Below are 20,094 nucleotides of genomic sequence, written 5' to 3'. Positions count from 1 at the left end.
CAGCAATAAGATCTCATCTGACATCGGATTGTGTTGAAGCCAAAGAAATAAGAAAAAGGATGCTGGCGTCATTTGCCTCGTGAGGCCAGGCCCAGTGAAAAGCTAGTAATGTAGCTTTATACAGCCAATATCACAACGGTTGAGCTTGAGCTTGTTAGGTACGATTGCCATCCTCCATGCTACCTATATCTTGGGGGTCTTCCAGGGTCAAGCAAGCACTAGGTGCCTACCAGCAGGCAGTGGCTTCAATCCAACCCCTGCCAATCAGATTGTCTGATGACTTCACAAGTCTTAGGAGCGGCCTATGATAACGACGCAAATCCCGTCCCCTTCACACTCCTCAACATCAACCTCTCGGACTCTTCTGAAAGCTCTCGACAATCAAAGTTTCTCTTGGTAACAAAGTTTAACGTGCACCAAATTTAACCTATTTCCTTACCTATGATCCTATAAAACCTGCGGTACACGCCCAATTCGCCCTCTCGGCATCCCCTTCGACTCACGCTGACTGGGCTGTTTTCTTTGTGTTTTGGGTCACAAGCCAAGACATAGCCCTGGCAATACGGCCCCATCCCCATCCTTGACATTGACGGTCTCATCCGTCGTCACCCTTCAAGGCCCAATCTTGGAATATCGATAATCCAAATTATACCCACACGCATCTTGGTCTATTATCCATTCTTCTGGATAAACGAATACATCTCCCATCTGACCGCTGGCTTCAAATTTCAATCGATTTCCAGGCAATCGAGCCAACCGAGATTTCCTGCTCAACCCCGCCATCCTGAGAACAGACCTCGTAACCCTTCCATCACGACTTGACCTGTGGTTTCGGCCTCTCGTTGGCCGACTCCAACTATGCTACAGATGCATGGAGGGCAAAATGATCATGGTACTACTTGCAACCTGCCACTACTCTTGGTCTATGTCCTCCTGTCAGCTAACCATGGTTTCTTGACACAGGAGCCGAAAATCACACTAGGGATGAAGAACGTGGACGAGAGAAGCTGCCAATGCCCCTCTCGTTGCCAAAGAATCGTAGTACGGGAAATTTGGCTGCCGCAAGAAACTCATCAACGCAAGATCGAAGCAGAGCACGCATGTCCCTGGATGCGTCCGCGGCCGCGGCGGCAGCCGCTGACCTTGAAGCTATCGCCAGGTATGTCGAGTGAAATCATGCGTCACGGAGCCCAGCTGTGGCGCCCACCCTCGGCCTGCTTCCTTGCTGACCACCATATCAACTCCAGGTCTCCCATCATGACCGATCACGAGCATGGCTTAGGCCTGTCCGGCCTTCGACGAATTAGACAAACACGCCCACCATCCAGGAACCCTACTTTACCAGGATCCCGAGCATCTTCGCGAAGCCCATCCGTTGCCGCCCTGTCTCGTTCCACTTCGATGAGTGCGATGGCCGCCAGCACCGGCAACTTGTCGCTCACTGGTGGTCCATCAAATCCCAGCTTCTCCGACGACCTTTCTCGCTTCCCCTCCGAGTCTTTGCATTCCTTCTCGTTCGCCAATCAGTCCGAGGACTTTTTGCACAACCGACAAAATGCCCTCAAACGGTCCGTCGAGTTCATGAAGGACCATATGGGTCTTCCTATGAACTCGTCGCAGGCTGCTCTTGCAAGTGCCCAGGCAAGAGTAAGCGGCGATGTTGAGACACAGAACATGCTTGACCTACTCGCGCAGGCACAGCTAATCAGAGCTCCAAACTTACCAAACCCCGACGACTCTTACGCCCCAGCTCCTCTGACCGGTCCCGCTGAGGTTCAGGAAAATGTCTTCGACAAGAATTTTGACCCTCGAGCATCCAGCACAGACCTCATCAGTCCTCGCCAGACATCGCCACCACCTCGACGGTCCAGGGTTGAGACAACAAGAAGATCCATTCCACTCGAGCCAGCAGCCCATGAGACTACCCATGTTCAGGATCAATCAACTACAGCTTCTGCTAGTGGAGGTGGCACTTCGGGCGCGAAACCTGTACCAGTCCGTCCGACACTGAGCCTGAAGCGAACAATGACAGACATAACGGCCGTGTCAGCTCAAGATAAGCTTATAGACACAGTTTCGCAGCCTTTCTTAACTGGTCAGCCCATATATCAAGAACCGTTAAACTCTCCATCCTTGGCTCAACTCCCCAGCGCTACAGCGACCAGTTTCCCTACTCAGTTAGGCCCTTCTGTACATGGACACACAAATCGCTGGGTACCCGCTGCTCAGGCGATCTTTACAACAGAAGTCAAACCTCCCTGGACCATTATTGCAGCAAACGATCTCGCCTGTCTGGTGTTTGGCGTTACAAAAGCTGAGGTGCGCAAGATGGGTATCTTGGAAGTTGTACAGGAGGAGAGAAGGTCATGGTTGGAACGAAAACTCTTGAAACAAGCAGACGATGAGCTTAATGAAAGCCAAACGCCCTCGGGCCAAACAACACCTGCCGCTTCAGCAGCTTCGGCACTGCTTAACGGGAGATCTGGAATAACAGCCCAGCTCCTAAGCAAGCCAAATTCGAGAACTCAGCCACGCAGCTACACACAAAGGCGTGCGCAGACGGTTCACAGCGGCGACCCAAGCCCCCCCAAAACCCGGGGCGGCGGGCATAATCAGACAAATTCCTCGAGAGGAGTGCTGTTATGCGGTGACGTGGTCCCCATTCAGAAACGCAACGGTGCGACCGGTTCTGCTAGTCTGTGGGTCAAAGAGAAGAAGGTCGGCTTGATCTGGGTTTTGGAAGAAATTCATGAGGACGTCGCCTACATTACCTTGGACGAAGACGGCATCGTTCAACAAGTCACTGGATCTACTGCTCCCATCTGGGGGTTCGAGTCAATCCCTACTGGATTTGATATAGCGAAACTCATTCCACGGATTCCCCGCCAAGGGATTGACCCCAACACAGGAGAAATCGACTTTGCTCAGGTTTCAAGGCGGAGATACTTCACCTGCCCTCATTCACCCCAAGTCAACGTACCTTGCACAGTCGAGCAAACCCGTGGCAAGCTAGAGCTTCGTGTCTCGACGTTCCCTCACATGGCTGGAATTGTCGTGGTAGAGCCAGAAACCCTTAAGATTCGAAGCTCAAACGCAGCCTTTTGCGGTGCACTTTTCGGATTCGAAAAGGCTGATGGCATGTCGATAAATGCACTAATCCCAGAATTCGACAACATCCTGGGGTCACTGATAGAAGAGGATGGTATACAACTCCTCGACGGTATGGTTGTTCCTGAACATCGTTTCAGAAAAGCTTCTGCTTTCCTGGCCTTGAAAGAGCACAGACCTGACGCTGCATCTGCTTTCCTCCATCCCGCTGGATTAAGCGCCAAACATCGTGACGGATCCGATCTGAAGGTTGACGTCCAGATGCGTGTAGTCAAGAGTGAAAAGAAGACTGTTGTGATGAACGAGACTGTTTTCGAAGGCAGCGATGAGGATAACGCCACCGGAGACGAAGCCTTCGAAGTGACCCATTCAGAAATAGTGTATGCTTTGTGGATTACTTACTCTCGCCATCTCCACGGCACTCAGCCTCATCTCGGACTCGAAACCCCTACCCGGGCTGGAGCTTTAACCCCCCTCCACCAGCCATCACCTGGCCAGACCCCTGCACATACGCCTCTTGAGATTGCTTCAGATGACGAGGGGCCTCGAAAGAATGTGCTGATTGCTGCAAGTTCGCTTTCCAAGCATTTAAAGGATGCTGCCATGAATGCTGCTGCTAAGATCACGGGGCAGCAACCAAAGCCCAAGCCTGAAGAGGCCACCCCAGTTCCCAAGGTCGTTGAACCCCCCCATAAGAAAACGATCAACGAATATGTGATATTGGAAGAAATGGGTCAGGGTGCGTATGGCCAAGTGAAGCTAGCCCGGCACAAACAAACTGGCAAGAAGATTGTGCTCAAGTACGTTACCAAGCGACGCATTCTTGTCGATACATGGACTAGAGACCGAAAGCTGGGCACTGTACCCTTGGAAGTCCATGTCTTGGAGTACCTTCGCAAACCTGAGCTACTTCATCCCAACATCGTCGAGATGCAAGGATTCTTTGAGGATGATGTGAACTACTATATCGAGATGATCCCTCATGGTCTGCCAGGCATGGATCTCTTTGACTACATCGAACTCCGAACCAACATGGACGAGTCTGAATGCCGCAGCATTTTCGTACAAGTAGCCAATGCGATTCACCACCTCCACACTAAGGCTCGCGTGGTGCATCGCGACATCAAGGATGAAAATGTAATCCTTGATGGAGAAGGCAATATCAAACTTATCGACTTTGGGAGTGCTGCATACATCAAGAGCGGTCCTTTCGATGTCTTCGTAGGAACAATCGGTCAGTAACTTGCAGCCCGCCTAGAAACATGTCATAATTTGCTGACTTGCTACCAGATTACGCCGCTCCTGAAGTTCTCGCTGGCAAGCCTTATCGGGGCACAGAGCAAGACGTTTGGGCACTGGGTATTCTCCTCTACACCATTATCTACAAGGAGAATCCATTCTACAGTATTGATGAGATCATGGATCGTGACCTGCGAATACCCTATATTCTGAGCGAGGAGAGTATCGACCTCATTCGATGCATGCTGGATCGAGATGTCGCTAAACGCTACGATATTAACCAGGTGCTGGAGCATCCTTGGTGCCAGGCTGCCGTTGAAGAATGAAACCTAATATCATTCGGGCCCCATTCGAACAACACATCGTTATCAAGCCTTGTCAACGGAAAGGAAACGTTTCACCCGTCACTTGGTGACTCATTTGGTTACAATACCCCTTTTGGAAAGTCGGAGCCTTCTCATTTCCCCTTTGTTTTATATGCGTTAGAGATGATTGACACGGAGCGACCGAACGAAGATAGAAGAAACATACAATACCTACTTGGATACTAGGTGCAATGCTGGGAAGGACAGGCGAACACTTTTTTGGAACCTCCGGCGTGAAGGATACAATGGCCGGATTCTCGAGGAGCGTGGGGGTAAATGGGACACGGAGTTGTTTTTTGGCTGTTGATTTTGCGAAACCTGCGGATAGAAGCGAAAGATAAAGGATATATTTTGTCCTCAACTCCATAAGCAATCCAAGTTAGACATACTCGTCATATTCAACTGTATATATGTCGCAGATCCTATCCTGTATATGAGATGTTCGGTGATAATTCCCAGTTCGGTTGGCCCGGTCGACGGGCAAACCTCCTTTGACTCTAAATGTCTAGATCATGAACATCCTAACGATAACTCAATTCAGGGTTCGCCCTAAAGTTACATCGACATCGGCATTCAGGTACAGGGCACTCAACGTGTCTGGCAAACCACTGGCGGGCGTGGTCCAGATGCAAAACGTGTTCGCAGCGGAGACAAAACGTAGGAAATTGACCAGCCATCTTAGACTCGCTCTTTTCTTCTGGCTTGTCGGAACGAGGGACGCCCACAATCTCGAGACAGACTACACAACGCGGGAGGTGTCGACCGCAGTTGGGACAACTCACACCCGCATTGATGCTCGTTGCGAGAAGTGGATTTCGAGACTCGAGAGCCGATGCTGCTTGCGCAGAAGAGGCACCTCCAAGATGCGGCGGCTGGTTGGCATTGTTCGCGAGTGATGTCTCAGCGTCGCAGAAAACACAGCGGAGGGCAATTTGGCGGGAAGGTGGTTTCAATTTGGGGGTGCCGTCCCGTTTCGATCGCTTCGTTGACTCGACATCAAACTTTGTGCGCTGGAAGAAGAGTTTATGACGCTGAAGATGGGCCCGGTAAGTGTTGCGCCAGGCTCGACAGCGAATGTCGTCTATGTACCTCGGTGCACAAATGGACAGCACGAGGGTCGCTGTCTGAACGTCATGAAACTTTTGGATATAGCGGGCAAAAATATCAACCATGGGTTCTGTGATACCTGTGAGGACGATGCCTTCTATATCTCCGTCTGCTATCGCCAAGGTGATTTGCTCGTTGAGCCACTGTGTGAGCTGGTCATCGTCAAAGTTCCGGATTGCAACGTAAACTCGGTCAGAAAGGGGAAGAGATAGCTGGCTGGCTATAGCCGTCCAGTCACCTGTAGCAATCAGTGATGATATGGCTCGGAGGTAAGGGTCGGTTTTGGAAGCAACAGCTTCATCAAAATCAAGCTGTTCCTTGTTCTTGGCAGGCGTGCTGTCGCCGCTACCCATAAGCTGTAGGGCCAAAGACACAAACAAGAGTTCAGGGTGCGCAGTGCTGGCTTTCTTAAGGATCTGTATGGCTTCCTTATGATCCCCTGTAAATAAAGCACGAGCAGCGGCCATGGTATGAATGGTGGTGGGGTACTCAGGATCTGCCTTTCGATTGCGGCCTTTTGGATCATGCTTTTCAGAATCACCCCAACCGCATATTTCGAGGCATAGCTGACGATGCGCTGGCCACTTGGTATCTGCTCCGTTGAACTTGGGAAGATGATTTTTTTTGCAGAAGCTTGCGATGGTACGTTCCCATGTTGTGCGATCAGGAGGCGTTGCGCCAGGAGGTAGTCGAGTAGAAGGATCACGGCCTATGATAAGGTCAGCTGGGGTCCGGACCGTTTCCGCTTCTAGTTATTCACCAAGATTATTTGTCCATATTGAGTGAACTCCAACGTAGCTGAGGTCAATGTTTGAGAGTATCATGCCTCCGTCATCAGCATTATCTTCAGCAGCTTAAGGATGTTAGAATGCCGTGAGAGAGTAATATCCAGATACTTACTCGCCACCCAGTCCCATATATATTTTACCCACGGATCGTCTGCCACAATGTCTCTGTTTGCTACTGCGTCGAATAGGTATTTCTCTTTAGCACGTAACAACATATTGTGATCAAGTACGTTCTGTGCTTCTCGGGGGAGACCTTCAGCCTCAGCTAGTGAAGCCAACAATGCATCGTGGATTTCCCGGCATGAGCCCAAGCTATCGGAAGCTAGGGACATCTCACTGGTCTCGCTTTCGACGATCTTTGTATCACCAACACGTGGCTTTATACCCTTTGGAGCTTGAAACTCATCTCTTACGAAGGCGCGCAAGGCTCTTATCTTAGCTGCGACGGTAGAAGCTTTGTGAAAGGCATCAGGCAGTGGCCTCGTGGTTGCCCCAATGTCCTCTATAACCACTGAAGTCATGTTATTTGCCTTTAGTAAGGCCTCCGTATCTGCCCGAACATTTGCACTCTCTGGTCCGAATAATGGCACTTCTGACAAAGCTTCTTCGATAAGAAGAGGCCCTAACATATCAGGAGCTTGGGATGGTTCAAATTGCATCATGCTGTGGTATGGGGCGCCCTCTGCACGGGGTTAGACATGTCCAAACCATCGGGGATCAGCTTGAATTACCTTCGAGACCGCGATGCGGTGCTTTCCATGGTACAAGTTTGTAAACATGATCTGATGTTTGCGATGGTTGTTCGAGGATTTCAAAGTTCCCATTGGCTCGTAGAACAAGGAGCCGTGGACGAAGGACGGGTGAGCTCAATGTTACCCAGTCAAAAGCAACAATTCGATCATTCTTCCTTGATGTTTCGACATATGAGACGTCCATCTCATAAGACTTTTGAACTTGGAGAAGTTCCGGGTTGCTAGACCCAGATGATGGGGCCTCTTTATTGGTGTTCAAGACCTTGAGTTGTCCCGTACGAGATAGCACAGCAAGCAAGCCACGATGATCACGACAATATCGAAGTGATCGAACAAGGGAATACTTTCCCTCAGCCAAGAAAGGGTCAGAATCAGTCTCAATGACTCGGTCAAGACGCAATGCTCCACCCCACGGGAGTTCATCCTCCTCAATTGCTTGCATGTATGCATGAGAAGCCACAGGTCGAGATGTCGCTCGACGGTCCCAGATCATTACTCCAGGATGGTCCAGGGCAGACGAAGCAAAATAATTCTGATCAGCATAGTCGATCGTAAGATTGTTGTTGCACTTTGTTTGAAATGTAACAATGCTTGAAGGGTCTGATAAGAAGTAATATATGTCAGCTTGCGCAAGAATCTCTTTTCATCTCCGAAACCTACCTCGAAGGTCATGTATTCGAAGACCCTGAGCCTTAATACCAACAACAAGAGTTTGGGGGCTGTCTTCGAAGAATTTGATGCTTGACACAGAGACACTAGGTTCAAGACGGGTTTTCGGTTCAGCAATATTAGTTGCATCCGAAGGAAAGCCTTTTGTGTTCTTGTCTATTGAAGACAATCGACTGACATCCCAGATGTGAAGACATTGATCCATTCGCACTCTGTCCAGGCCAACTGCTAACAATCCGGTTGTGTTGAACGCGACGGCTTGACAAGTACGAGACATCTTGAGGCCCAGCTCCACGTACGCATTAGATCCATCGTCAATCCTGAGCAAATTCACAATGCCACTACCGGTACCAACGGCAAGAAGACCGGGATTGGTTGGCGACCAATCGTAGGTTGTGAGGGGAGGGAAGTCATCGTGACGGGTGAGTTTCTGATAGTCGAATTTCCCAGCTCTTGCGTGACCAGTTGGTTCGTAGACCTGAACAACGCGGTGCTGAAGGTTGATATGAATGAAGTTATCATATGAAGGGTTGGACGACCATTTGACGAGCCCAGGTTCAGGGCGATCCATGATGAAGGAGAATTAGCCCAGTGGCGGGATTTTTATACAAGCATCAGTTTGTGGTTAAATCTCCTGGTAGTTGAGTTTGTCTTGAATGAATCTTCAAAAAAAGAGGTTGGCGGCGACTGTAGCTTGGAGATGATTTCTGGCGATGAGTCGAACGACAAAGTTCCGTGCCAGAGTCTTGAGAATGGCTTGATAATAAAATTTACAAAGAACTTTCTCGATATTAGAACATTTTTCCAATTTTCGACGCTATAGACATCAAAAGAAAAGGCTCTCGATATATTAAGAAGATAGTGATTGGTGTTGGATTCGATGGTGTCGAGCTTAGATGATGAACCTCCCTGCCTCTCAGGAACACAGAGCACCTTCCCCACAAGCCCAAGCGTCCGACGCTACCCCGAAATGAGACGTGCCTGATAAGATACCGCCGCAAGTCCCCGCTGGCATAGGGAAAAAAAAGTTAACCATCCTGTATGGAATTATTTAGTATTATTCAACCTTTACCTGGAATTTCTTTTGAACATTCTCTTCGCAATCCCACTTCTTTTTCCTTTCATAGTCCTCGCACGAGCCATATATCGTCACCATGGGGCAAAAGAGAGAATATTCAGAGATTGGGTCTCCTGAGCCTCGCAATCGTCCATCATTCAATGGTGCAAAGAAGCACAAGTCGAGCAAGTCAAAGCATCGACCGAACGAGGGAACTTCAACATGGGCCAAGAAGCGGACCCGCACTATCGAGCGACTCCTGAACCGAAACCAAGAACTTCCCGCCAACGTGCGCAATGATCTCGAACGAGAGCTGGGCGCTCTCAAGGCGACAGTCTCAGACAAGAGCTTCCAGAAGCTACGAAGTGCTATGATATCAAAATATCACATGGTTCGCTTCTTTGGTAAGATCTTCTCTGGGCGTCATTCTCCGCTCGGAAAGAATGCTAACATGGCGCGACTCAGAACGAAAGAAGGCATCGCGATTAGCAAAACAGTTGCGCAAAAAGATTGAAGAGACCGAATCTACAGAAACGGACGAGATCGAGGCATTGAAGCGTGACTTGCACGTCGCCGAAGTAGACGAGGCGTACACACAACACTTTCCCCATGCCGAACCCTACATCAGCCTGTACACCAGCGCCAAGTCAGAGAAGGAAGAGGAAGATAAAGACGACGACAAGCTTGATTACACACCACTCAAGCATAGGGGACTACTGCATACAGAGCGACCGCCAATCTGGTCGGATATTGAACAGGCGATGAAGGGTGGCCCCCACGCGCTGCGAAATTTAAGAGAGAGACGGCCAACTGAGCTTACGCAGGAAGCACAGTCAGAGCGCCGCCAGAAAAAGCCCAAGGCGACGACCACAAATGGGGCTCTCAAGGCGCAGCCAAAACCACAGGCCACGAAGGAAAAGCCTGCACCTTTCGCCAAGGTCAAGGGGAAAGCTGCTGCTGCTCCGAAGAACCGCAGAGAACGCAGATTACAAGAGCGTCAGGCTGCACAGCCAGTCGTCAAGAGTGACGACGATGATAGCGACGAGGGTGGTTTCTTTGAAGAGGATTAAGTACGCCGTGGGCAGGAGGATAGAAGGGTGTGGGTTAGAGAGAGTTTTTACATATTGCATCAGGTGTTGGTAGATACCCTGCGACACTGATGGGTCGACCATTGTTGGACCTATCTAGAGCATAACCAACACAATCAATCAAGCGTTGTTAAGTTCGGGTTTTCAGAGCCTGGTTCTGTCTCAGGTCAGGTCCTCTATGTGTTTCAATCGGCCCACCTCCACTATAGTTGGCCAGAAAAATAGACCCCTCACAGCCACTATCACCACGTTCACCACCAACTCCATCATCACATTGTAAGCGTATCCCCTCCTTGAAATGATGCGGGTTGAGTACGCATTTGACATGCACAGCAATCCCAGTCGATTCGGAAATAGCAGTTAAAGCCGGCGAATCTAAGCTGTTCTGCCAATGAGGCCTGGTTGCCTTCTTGGAAGCCTACTGTACTTCGCTTTTGCGATATTCTAAGAGGCATCCATTCTTCACTACCGCAAGGCTTCGCCAACTCATGAATCACAGCTATAAATTGCAGAGCCGGCTCTCCACCTTTCTTCCTTTGCTTCATATAATCAATCGAGCTCCTCACTTCCCCCCATCATCTCATCTCATCGTTCGACATTTCATCACACTCCGCCTAACTACACCGTCAACACCCAAACACTACATCGACCAAAAACACACCCAAAGCACAATGACGTTTCACGGCTCTTCAACTGTCAGTGGTGGTATCCCTTGGGATGAACTCATAAAATTCGCTGAGGAGAAAAAGGCCGAAGAAGCAAAGACGGGCCATCCTGCGCAGCTTAACAAGCAGCAGATCGCCGCCATCTCGCAACTCATCGAGCTTGTTCATGAGATTGAAGTGGAAGATTTCTGGGTTAGCGACTTGAATCGTGAGTTTCCCCGCCAAACGCGATCTTTCCTAGCAAGCTCCTAACCATGATCGTTTGTCAGAGTACTGTCAGCAGAACAAAATCCCAACTCCCCAGTTCACTCAAGAGACCTTCAACCAACAAGTCTACGGGATGCCTTTCCCTCGATCTCGTGTCTTCTGCAATCTTCCTTCTGAAAACACCAAGTTCCCCCAGGAAGGCCGTGGCTGCGAGGCTGGTCAACAGGTTCCAACTTTCAAAAAGGTTCAAAAAGCTAAAAACTTTGCTGCCATGCATGCACTCAAGTACCTCCGCAAGGAAGAGCCAGCACCTCGAGGCAGCAAGAGAGCCCCTTCAGGATCACAAGAGTCTCCTGCGCATGCTAGGATCAAGACAGAGGAAGATAGCTCTGATGGCGGTGTCTCCATGGCTACGCCTCTTCGTTCAGGCGATCACAGCGTCCCAACTAGTACTCCTTTGGCTTCTGCCACCACCCAGGGCCCTACCGTTCGTGAGCGTGTCGCTGGTCTCGGCGAGCGCATGGGCTTCGGTATCCCTGAGTACTATATCGAACTAGACAACGAGAAAGAAGATACTTGGAAAGGGCGTCCTATTTTCAGGCATGATGGGCGGATTCCGGAGAACATGGGTGTTGTAGAAGGGGTCGTGGGAAGACAGCAAGCTGAGATCTTGGTCGCGGAGAAGGTGCTTGAGTGGTTGGAGAAGGAAGAGAAGAACAGAGGCGACCAATATTCAAACCTCATGAACTCGACCTCCTGAGCTGTGCTTTATGACTCACTTTCACGGTCTTGCCACTTAGGCTCGGGGTTCAAAGAGACTTGAAACCCGCAATGGATATAGATTCAACAATCCAAGTTTATTAGGCTTGTTGCACCCAAGGCTGGTCTAATTCCATTATTTAGTGCCGATGTCTTGTGGGCTCTTTTGCTCCTAGCTAGGCGATAGAGCGAATCGAGTTGATCTAGACCGAAGAGTCAACTAAGTGGATGTCGTTGATTCATTGAATTAATTCTTTCTTCAGTGACGGTTGCGTGCATCAAGATAGTCCTAGGATGCCGCGTTATCATATTGTCTTTATAAACCAGACGCTTTTGGGATAATTTCTGATATCTACGGGCCTCAGCGTCTACCACCCCTTCCTCCTCTTCCTCCACCCTGTCGAGGACCCTTTCCAGGCGGAGGACTTATCTTCAAGCCAGCTGGTAGATCAGTAATCCACTGACCGTCTTGCCACAGTACCCCAACATCAACCTTGCGCCCCGTCACCAACTTAAAGTACTTGGTGCTCAAAACCCCCTGCTCGTCGCCTTCCGTCAGCAACACTCCATTGTCACTCAGCCACCACTTCACGCCATCCTTCAAGCTTGCTTCAACGTCGATCTCGATAATCAGCTCTGCATCCTTACGCATCCCGCTAACGACGCCCTCCTCGGGCGTTCCAGTTGAGCAGTGGACATGGTTACGACTCATGGGCTTGAGGCCGCCGGACTCGACGATGCGTGGCCAAAAGTAAAAGAAGGATCCGTGAAGGACACGCTCAGGGACGTTACCACCCTCGAGTGTGATGGGCGCCAGAAGAGCTGCTGACTCAAGCTTGATGGAGTGACCTTGGTTGGCACGGATGAGATAATCGGCTGGTGTGGTGGATTTGGTATCTAGGGAAGGGTTCTTGACGGGGTTGGGCTTGAGTGTAAACCGCTGCTTGTCGTTGGAAGTGACAATGGACTGGATGTCGTCAAACGTGACCTTTAAAGATCGTAAAGGGCCCCAGGCGAGCTGCATGAGAGAGTTAGCAAGTCTTGTCCGCAGGAGGAATATTTAAGGTGTGTTTGATTCCCCCGTACCACAGCATCCAAAGGCGCATAGCCTTCATCGTCGAGTTGAATGCCAGCATTAGCTGCTTGATGTCTCAAGAGCTTGGACAAGGCCTTCGACACCTGCACCTCTCTTCCATGGCCACCGCCACCACCGCCTTTCCCTCGTCCCCTATCACCTCTTGATCTTGGGGGTCTATTCTGCATCTTGTCCTCAACATTGAAATGAGCCTCGTCAGCCATGATGCCGTGTTTGCGTTGTGCAAAAAAGGTGTAATGAAGTGGTTGATGTGCAGTGAAACAGTTCTGAACTAGAAAACGTGGTTTGTTGGAAGTCGAAAAGATGAGAGGGGAAATGCTTCTTTTTAATATTCTAGGTGTTGCGATAGAAGACATGAGTCGAAATCCCATTCACTCGCTCAAAGATGTGAATTCTTGCGAGAATCCAGTGGGGCCGACCTTATAGACTGCCTCACCTGCATCTCCCGTTTCGGCCTGACTCAGCCTCTACGTTAAGGTACTAAGTCTGCATCAACTTCATCCGTGTCATGTAGGCAAACAGACCAATTGCAGCGAGAAATAACATGCACATTGAGTCTTTTAACAGACTCAGATCCATCAGGCACTCTAGCACTATTGCTTAAACTTTGGTACTGCCACCAAATAAATGGCATGCATCCGTTTGTTTAAACTCACAAGCCTCTTACAACGACATCACCGAGGTCAAAGTCAAAGAGAAGGTAACAAAGAGCCGTCATACGCGACCAAGCCACATCATACATTAAAATAAATCGGTATCCACATGCTTATCCTGATGTCTTCTTGACTGCCAACCCGATACAAAACAGATATAAAGCCCAGGCTCTGTCTTGTTTCTTGCATGGTCGCTCCTCGTGCGCCGTTTTCAGAAAGCAAACCTCCTCCCAAACACCATAATACTATCCTCCCTGCAAAGATGCTGTCTTCTCAAGCAAAATAAGCTTGTCTATAGACAGTGTATGTACGTCAAACAAGAACGATAATGTAATTTGTCGTCCCCAACAATCGCCATGACTCGTTCGGCCGAGCCGGATGAGAATCAATGGAGGGAACAGGAAAAATAAGCTGTTTCCTGTGCAAACATAAAAGTATATAAATAGCAACGTCCGGCGCTCGAAACATAATGTATAGGTAGTTGTACAGTCGTTAAATCAATCAAGGTCATTGGTCATTGGCATCATCTGTAGCTGCCTGCAGCTGCAGAAGGATTGGCGGACGCAATGCTGTCCCGTTTCGGTCTTCTGATCATACTGCTGGTCCGATTGACCATGGTTGTTTGCCCAAGAGAGGTGTAGCGTTGTGCACGCTCTTCAGCAAGCTTCTCGACAGCGCTATTACCGTGGTCTTGCTGTGCCGGTCTCTCCATGTATCTTCGAGGCGGTGTTGCCGTGTTAACTGATGGCGTCGCCAGCCTAGAGGCACCGAGATTCGACGAAACAAAGCGCCGACGCGGGATGGCAGATGTGGTATCAGCTGACGGTGAGTATTGCTGCTGCTGCGGCGTTTGATCCTGTGTCACAACTCGAATCGTGCTGCCAAGCTCAGTAGGTGCTCGAGAAGGCGCTCGGAACCTTGATTCTTCCTCGCCTTCTTCGCCAACCGTGTTTCTACGGTTGCGGACGAATAAAGATGTTCTACGGCCTTCATCAGGCTCCTCAGTACCAGCTCTTCTGGTTCTTAGTAGAAGCGATGACTTCCTGCCTTCGTCAGGTTCTTCGGTACCAGCACGGCGAGATCGAGAAACCAAGAGAGAAGAACGCCGATTCGAGATCGGCTCGATCGGTGTCGATGGTATTGAGTTAGACACACGTGATGTAGGTAGAGAACTACCATTAAGAATGTTGAGTCTTCTCTCCTCAAATTTGGACAGAGTTCTGGGGCTGGTGAGATGTTCCTTGGCGGCAGTCTGATCGTTTCTCCCAATGCTCTGTCGACGTTGAGAAAAGCCACTAAAGGTTTTACCAATCGTCGGTGTAGTTGGCGCGTCATTCTGAGCAGGTGGTGGGATTTCAATTGACTGCCGCGGTATACGTGTCTGGGTAGCGTCCTCACCCAATGCGAGGCAAAGCTCTGTTAAGCTGCGACACACACTCTCGGCCTTTCGTCTCAGTTGGCGATCAGTAACAGTTGCGTTAGAGCCTATCGTGCTGGCGCCGCTCGAAATGGGTCCAGGTAGGCCGGGTGTTCCCATCATGGAAGCGAGGGCCATGGCATCGTTAGCAGCAGACTCTAGGGCCTGGTAAACTTCCGTGTCGAGCAGAACCTTGGACTTAGCAAGGGCGGATTGAAGGATGGAATGCGACTCTCGGTGGTGGGAGGACGTGGTGCTAACGGCGTCGGCATTCGTGTTCTGATGACCATTCTCAACTCGCTTGGGGGAAGAAGACATAGTCGTGGCTGTAGTAGTCGCCGTCGGCGGTCGGTCGTCTGATAATCTCGATACTGCGGCGCCGGAAGTCGAAGGCAGCTTACCAGTCAGTTCTAGTCGATGTATTCTTGATTTGAGGTCGTCTAGTTCGTCCCATACCGTGGAGGGGGCTGTATTCGACAAAGTCGATTCCGTTCCCTCAGCCCCGTTGCCAGCCTCCTGATTTGCTTGACGCTGGAAATCAAATGACCGGACCAGAGGGGAGGAATTATACGTCTTGTTGTGACCATGACCCATGAATTTGTACGCAGAGCCTCGGTTTTGTCCACTTACATTATTGTCCGTGACAGAGGATCTTCGACGAGAATACATGGAGTTTTCGGAACTAGGTTCCTGAAAAACTATCGATCGAGGTGTAACGGGGGACGGGCGCATGGTTGAGGTCGAGCCTCGCATACGTCCTGTATCTTCTCCAGGATGCGCAGATGCTGCTTTTTCTCGTGGCAGTGTGCGATAAGTTGACATGCGAGAAAGTTCAGTTGCCCGGTCGTCTTCGTAGCCTCTTGATCGTGACCGCGCAGTGTCTTGTTGATCAGAAAGCCGGCGCCGAACCCTAGGAGGCGAAGTAGGCTGATGTATAGGGACTACGGAGGATAACGGTCTTCGATGCGTAAATCGCGTCGCTCGGGACTATGCACGTTAGCTTCAGAGCTGGGACAGATCAAAGTCGAGATATATTTCCAGAAACAAGCAATTGAGTGCGTGGTGGATCCTGAAAAAGTTTCGCGCAGCCCGAGTGACCATGCGCCATGCACAGCACATAGCCGGCATCATAAAAAATGGCGAGGGAAACAGTAAGAGGCGATAGAAGGAGGGAACTTACCACTACGCTGCGGGTATCTTCTTGGGGTTGCTCGTCTGTTTGACGCTGGGAAGCTTCCTCCCTGGCAATCTTAAGGAAAACGTCGCCAGTATCTTCATTATCGAAGGCGCCACGGCGACTTGAGGTTAAAGGAGCTGACCGAAGTGCATCATCATTACCCCTACCCTCCAAGGCGCGCAAGGTACGGTCATGGTTAGTGTCTTCGACTTCGTCGCCAGAGTCGTGGAAGCGCGGCCTCGAATTCATATCGAGAGTGAGGCTCTTGCGGGAGCCTGAAGATCGGAAAGATCGAATTGGGGGAACACGAACAGCGGTTGACGGCGATGATTCAGTGCTACTATTGGAGGTGAGAGGCGGTCGGTATGAAACGGGAGGGCGATGGGAGGCAGATGCTCGCCTCTCATCGGAGTTGGTTCTGGACAGCGTCTTGGGCAAAATTAATTCGCGTTGGCCAGATGGCGATTGCTGGGGTGAATTGTCACTTGAGGAGGGCCAAGTGGATTGACCTTCCTGGGCGGCTTCGATGGCTTGCAGGCGCTCAGAGTTCAGAGAAGGTGGTGGGCCAGTGGAAGAGGTGCCAGCAGTCGATCTTCGCGACACCAGCGGTCGCCGAGTCCGAGACTTGGAGGTTGAAGGAGCAGGATGCGGGGAGATCGCGTCAGGTGCATGTGCGTCAAAAGATGCGGGACGCTTAACCCCAGGCGAGAGTTGGATCACCGATGACGATGGATGAACCGAGGACGTCCCGGAATTGTTTTGTGAGAGCAGCGTTGTGTCGGATTCGTTGGATGACTTGGGTTCCTTGGGCTGCGAGGATGGGGATGCTGTGTTCGTTGATGGGTCTGTGGGCGCAGATGCAGATGCAGATGCAGGCGCAGGTGTTAATGCAGAGACAGCGTGTTTTTCGTCGCGGTGATGCGTTGTCGGGTGAGAAGTGTGAGAATGGGTCGTCGCGAGAGTTGCTGGTGCTGGGCCAGGGTCGGGCGCTGTCAATAGTCCACTAACAGCAGCGCTCGGGGGGGACACTAGGCCTGGGTCTGCTGATACAGGTGATACTGTGGTCGGGGCGACTGAGACAGTCGGAGTAATAGTGCTGGGTTCTGAATTGGGTGAGACAATCGACGACACAATTGAAGACTGCAGAGAAAGCGCCGCTGATGCGCTATCCAAAGTATTGGCGAGTGGTGAGGTTGGTGTTGAGGCTGATGCCGTCGCCGATGCCGATGTAGTTGGTTTGTGGTTAAGGTAATCGCTGGTGCGGTCGTCCTTGTTATTGTTTCTCGAATCGAGATTTTGGTTTCTGTTATGGTTGTATTGGTTGCTGCTGCTAAGGGACAGGGGGTCACCCTTATTAGCTAGGGGCACGCTTCCACAGCTGCTGCTTCGCCGGTCAGTGAAGCGGAAAGCGGGCAACTTGGAAGAGCTGTGGCTCTGCCGGTGCGAGTCTGCGTGGGCAATGACAGTAGATGAGGAAGCGTCAGATTGAAGATCAGCTGTGGCCATAGGGGAAGGCATATGCCCAGACACAGGCACCTGATGCTGATGCTGACTGTCAGGGCCTGGCTGGCCCGCACTGGTGAAACCGCCTTTTACAGTCATGGTCTCGGCCGCCGGAGCATTAGAGCATCCCAGCAAGTGCTTGCAGACAGATACGACGTCAATGGACTGCGAAAGGTCTCGCAGGTTCGTCGCGGGAGAATTTCGTTGAGACTTGGTTTCGCACAGGATATCCTGAGGAGGTGAGAAGCCTTTTTAACTGAGAAAATGACCAAGTCGTCACGTATTAGTTATTACAATGATTGCATGCGGCAGTGGTCGTCTCAGTTTTGGGTCGTCTCCTAGAAAAGAACAATGGGCTGAGACACTCGAATGCCTATGACTCGAGAGGCCTTGATTTTGGTGGTTGGTCGTCAGAGCGGCGTCCTTGGAGCGCGAAACGGGTTCCTCCGAAACGGGCGAAAAGGATCAAAGAAACGTCGTCGAGGAAACCTGGGGAAGTGAAGTTGCAGAGATTGAAACAAAGAGAGGAGCCGAGGGTTTAGGTTGCTAATACGATATTATGATGTGAGTTGAAACCGCGGGAATTAAGTAAGAGAGTGATGTTGGCAGACACAAGGAAAGAAAGATGATGAAGTCGGTGTAGGTGAGGGGACGAGTATGCCCAAGCTGCCCAATAAAGAAGAAGACGATGGGAACCCAGACGACGTGTCCGTCCAAGAGCAAGGGAATTGAGGAAAAGACTGAGAATGAGAATGAGACCAGGAGAAAAGGTAGGTAGAGCAAGGCAAAGGCGAGACAAAGAAGAGGAGGAGTTTCTAAAGGTTTGAATAATAGTTTGACCTCGCCAGAAGCCGAGACGAGAGGGGACGAGAGGAGCAAGACGTCGACAAGGGCTTTAAGATCCAGGATGGACGGGACGGTCCCTTTTTCGATCCAACAGCAAGCAATGGATGGATGGCAACAAAACTAAACAGGGGACCTACTCAACAGCAGAGATTTAAAGGATGAAGGCACACGGTTAAACTCTTGGCCACCTTGTCATGGATATAAAACGCTGCCGATGAGCGGTAGAAACTTTGTTTATATGATGGGCTATTAAGAAGGAAAGGCCTCAATCACATCTTCAAATGCGGTCATGGTCACCAATTGCTGAAACATCCATATCAGCACACGACGATATCATCGTTTGCGTGCTTCATTGACTCGCTCGAATCTGCGAACCCTGGTAAGTAGAGTGGAATCAGTGGATGCAGCTCTCGCACAAACGAGACCGGAACCATCCTTCTGGCTTGCAGCAGCAAGCACATCAACAAGCCTGGTCTTTTCTGACAAGGGACAAGGGACAAGGGGACGTTCGTTTGTTGGATCTGCAATTGAGAGCATGCTCCCTGAGCCTGCAGCGAACCTAGACGCCGTCGTTCATTGACACTTGATGCTGTGTTGCAGTAACCGACAAACCATCTGTTGCTTGGAGGCACACTCGGCAGTTCCTGGAGTACATCCTACCACGCGCACAGGTACAGAACGCATAGTCTATGGACAATGTTCATGCCCCTTTTCCTAGCATATGCTCTCCAGTTATACATATCACATCATATTGCTCCTCCAGGTATGGTATCCGTGATCTGTCAGTATCTGTTAAAGATAACGGTTAGACTACCTTACGGGCCGCACATATACCATTCCCGTAACGGGCCTGAGCTTCGTCTCGTCTTGTCCTTGGGTCATTGGGCCATTTCAATTTACGGCTAGGCATGCCTCCTAATCCTCAGTCTGAGTCTCAAACCCAATCCCTTCACGGATATCAGCTCCCTCATCGTCCATTCCGGAATGCAACTCACCTCCCTTGTCGTCATTTATTTAGTGGTAGAGCAAAGACCACCGTTGAAACCAACCACCCGATGACCTAACGGTAAACGGAGTTCAGATATGGTAGCGAATCCATGCACCAGGGGCCAGCCCATGGCTCGAGGAGGCTGGTTCAGCTCAACGAGGGATAGCCGTAAACTCCACAGCCCTTAACTTATCTCCATCCTGGTGCTGAAACAGAGGCTCTCTGGGGTTGTGTTGCATCGGGCCACTATTGTCCTGTGGTACTGACATTTTTGACGCAGTGTCAAGGGGCACAAAGCAAACATGGAATAAGCTGATTGATTAAATAAATTGTCATGTTTTCATCTCGAGCAATAATTTCCAAGGCGCGTTCGCTTCGCATAAGTGTCTCTTAGCATGATACTTAACTGCTGTGATCAACGGGTTCAGTACCACGTAGCGCGGAGTTCCACATGGCTAACAAACGGCCAAGGAACAAGTCCCCGTTGACGCGAACCATTCTGGCCTCGCTCAATTTCTGCTCCCTCTCTGTTGCCATAGTGGTTGAAAGCCAGCAAGGGTGTCCCCTTGTCCAATCCTCTAAATACCCTCAACGAGCGGAATCCATCAAG

General features: G+C 50.4%; 6 protein-coding genes across 10 annotated transcripts; 3 read left to right on the top strand and 3 right to left on the bottom strand.

The window, feature by feature from the left end:
- Window positions 1–312: 312 nt before the first annotated feature.
- On the top strand, window positions 313–6,394 carry FOXG_01842 (CAMK/CAMKL/PASK protein kinase). The gene is made up of 4 exons (XM_018378878.1): window positions 313–892; window positions 964–1,159; window positions 1,248–4,342; window positions 4,399–6,394. The coding sequence occupies exons 1-4, from the start codon at window positions 859–861 to the stop codon at window positions 4,671–4,673; spliced, it is 3,600 nt and encodes a 1,199-aa protein (XP_018234869.1). The 5' UTR covers window positions 313–858; the 3' UTR covers window positions 4,674–6,394.
- On the bottom strand, window positions 4,354–10,199 carry FOXG_01841 (uncharacterized protein). 3 transcript variants are annotated; one of them, XM_018378875.1, is made up of 6 exons: window positions 9,782–10,199; window positions 8,020–9,714; window positions 7,339–7,959; window positions 6,720–7,289; window positions 6,580–6,672; window positions 4,354–6,528 (listed from the first exon to the last, which is right to left on the bottom strand). In XM_018378875.1, exons 2-6 carry the CDS (start codon window positions 8,597–8,599, stop codon window positions 5,234–5,236), a joined length of 3,159 nt encoding a protein of 1,052 aa, XP_018234865.1. In that variant the 5' UTR covers window positions 8,600–9,714; window positions 9,782–10,199; the 3' UTR covers window positions 4,354–5,233. The 3 variants fall into 3 exon arrangements, with proteins under 3 accessions (XP_018234865.1, XP_018234866.1, XP_018234867.1); XM_018378876.1 differs by having other exon boundaries at window positions 4,534–4,813; window positions 4,879–6,528; window positions 8,020–10,199; XM_018378877.1 differs by having other exon boundaries at window positions 4,534–4,813; window positions 4,888–6,528; window positions 8,020–10,199.
- FOXG_01840 (uncharacterized protein) lies at window positions 9,183–10,155 on the top strand (the record flags this gene model as incomplete). Its single annotated transcript, XM_018378874.1, has 2 exons — window positions 9,183–9,489; window positions 9,551–10,155. 2 exons carry the CDS (start codon window positions 9,183–9,185, stop codon window positions 10,153–10,155), a joined length of 912 nt encoding a protein of 303 aa, XP_018234868.1.
- A 462-nt stretch (window positions 10,200–10,661) lies between the features above and the next one.
- On the top strand, window positions 10,662–11,805 carry FOXG_01839 (uncharacterized protein; the record flags this gene model as incomplete). The annotated part of the gene is made up of 2 exons (XM_018378873.1): window positions 10,662–11,046; window positions 11,108–11,805. 2 exons carry the CDS (start codon window positions 10,662–10,664, stop codon window positions 11,803–11,805), a joined length of 1,083 nt encoding a protein of 360 aa, XP_018234864.1.
- A 186-nt stretch (window positions 11,806–11,991) lies between these two features.
- On the bottom strand, window positions 11,992–13,332 carry FOXG_01838 (uncharacterized protein). Its single transcript, XM_018378872.1, has 2 exons — window positions 12,891–13,332; window positions 11,992–12,822 (listed from the first exon to the last, which is right to left on the bottom strand). The coding sequence occupies exons 1-2, from the start codon at window positions 13,269–13,271 to the stop codon at window positions 12,166–12,168; spliced, it is 1,038 nt and encodes a 345-aa protein (XP_018234863.1). The 5' UTR covers window positions 13,272–13,332; the 3' UTR covers window positions 11,992–12,165.
- Window positions 13,333–13,516: 184 nt separating this feature from the next.
- Window positions 13,517–18,685, bottom strand: FOXG_01837 (uncharacterized protein). 3 transcript variants are annotated; one of them, XM_018378870.1, is made up of 3 exons: window positions 16,151–18,685; window positions 15,427–15,957; window positions 13,522–15,366 (listed from the first exon to the last, which is right to left on the bottom strand). In XM_018378870.1, exons 1-3 carry the CDS (start codon window positions 17,747–17,749, stop codon window positions 14,077–14,079), a joined length of 3,420 nt encoding a protein of 1,139 aa, XP_018234861.1. In that variant the 5' UTR covers window positions 17,750–18,685; the 3' UTR covers window positions 13,522–14,076. The 3 variants fall into 3 exon arrangements, with proteins under 3 accessions (XP_018234860.1, XP_018234861.1, XP_018234862.1); XM_018378871.1 differs by having other exon boundaries at window positions 15,601–15,957; XM_018378869.1 differs by having other exon boundaries at window positions 13,517–15,957.
- Between the last annotated feature and the right edge of the window lie 1,409 nt (window positions 18,686–20,094).

Source organism: Fusarium oxysporum, chromosome 5, assembly GCF_000149955.1.
Source record: "Fusarium oxysporum f. sp. lycopersici 4287 chromosome 5, whole genome shotgun sequence".
Lineage (NCBI taxonomy): Eukaryota > Fungi > Ascomycota > Sordariomycetes > Hypocreales > Nectriaceae > Fusarium > Fusarium oxysporum.
This window is presented reverse-complemented; position numbering and strand designations above follow the sequence as displayed.

Excerpts from the sequence above, each read along its gene's own strand:
- FOXG_01842 (XM_018378878.1), top strand. The coding sequence starts at position 859 with ATGCTACAGATGCATGGAGGGCAAAATGATCATG. Across the intron at positions 1,160-1,247 it reads GACCTTGAAGCTATCGCCAG|GTCTCCCATCATGACCGATC; the intron begins GTATGTCGAGTG and ends TATCAACTCCAG. Across the intron at positions 4,343-4,398 it reads TGTCTTCGTAGGAACAATCG|ATTACGCCGCTCCTGAAGTT; the intron begins GTCAGTAACTTG and ends ACTTGCTACCAG.
- FOXG_01841 (XM_018378875.1), bottom strand. The coding sequence starts at position 8,599 with ATGGATCGCCCTGAACCTGGGCTCGTCAAATGGTCGTCCAACCCTTCA. Across the intron at positions 6,673-6,719 it reads TATATGGGACTGGGTGGCGA|CTGCTGAAGATAATGCTGAT; the intron begins GTAAGTATCTGG and ends AACATCCTTAAG. Across the intron at positions 6,529-6,579 it reads AATATGGACAAATAATCTTG|GCCGTGATCCTTCTACTCGA; the intron begins GTGAATAACTAG and ends ACCTTATCATAG.
- FOXG_01838 (XM_018378872.1), bottom strand. The coding sequence starts at position 13,271 with ATGGGATTTCGACTCATGTCTTCTATCGCAACACCTAGAATATTAAAA. Across the intron at positions 12,823-12,890 it reads ATGCGCCTTTGGATGCTGTG|CTCGCCTGGGGCCCTTTACG; the intron begins GTACGGGGGAAT and ends TCTCTCATGCAG.
- FOXG_01837 (XM_018378869.1), bottom strand. The coding sequence starts at position 17,749 with ATGACTGTAAAAGGCGGTTTCACCAGTGCGGGCCAGCCAGGCCCTGAC. Across the intron at positions 15,958-16,150 it reads AAGATACCCGCAGCGTAGTG|TCCCGAGCGACGCGATTTAC; the intron begins GTAAGTTCCCTC and ends TAACGTGCATAG.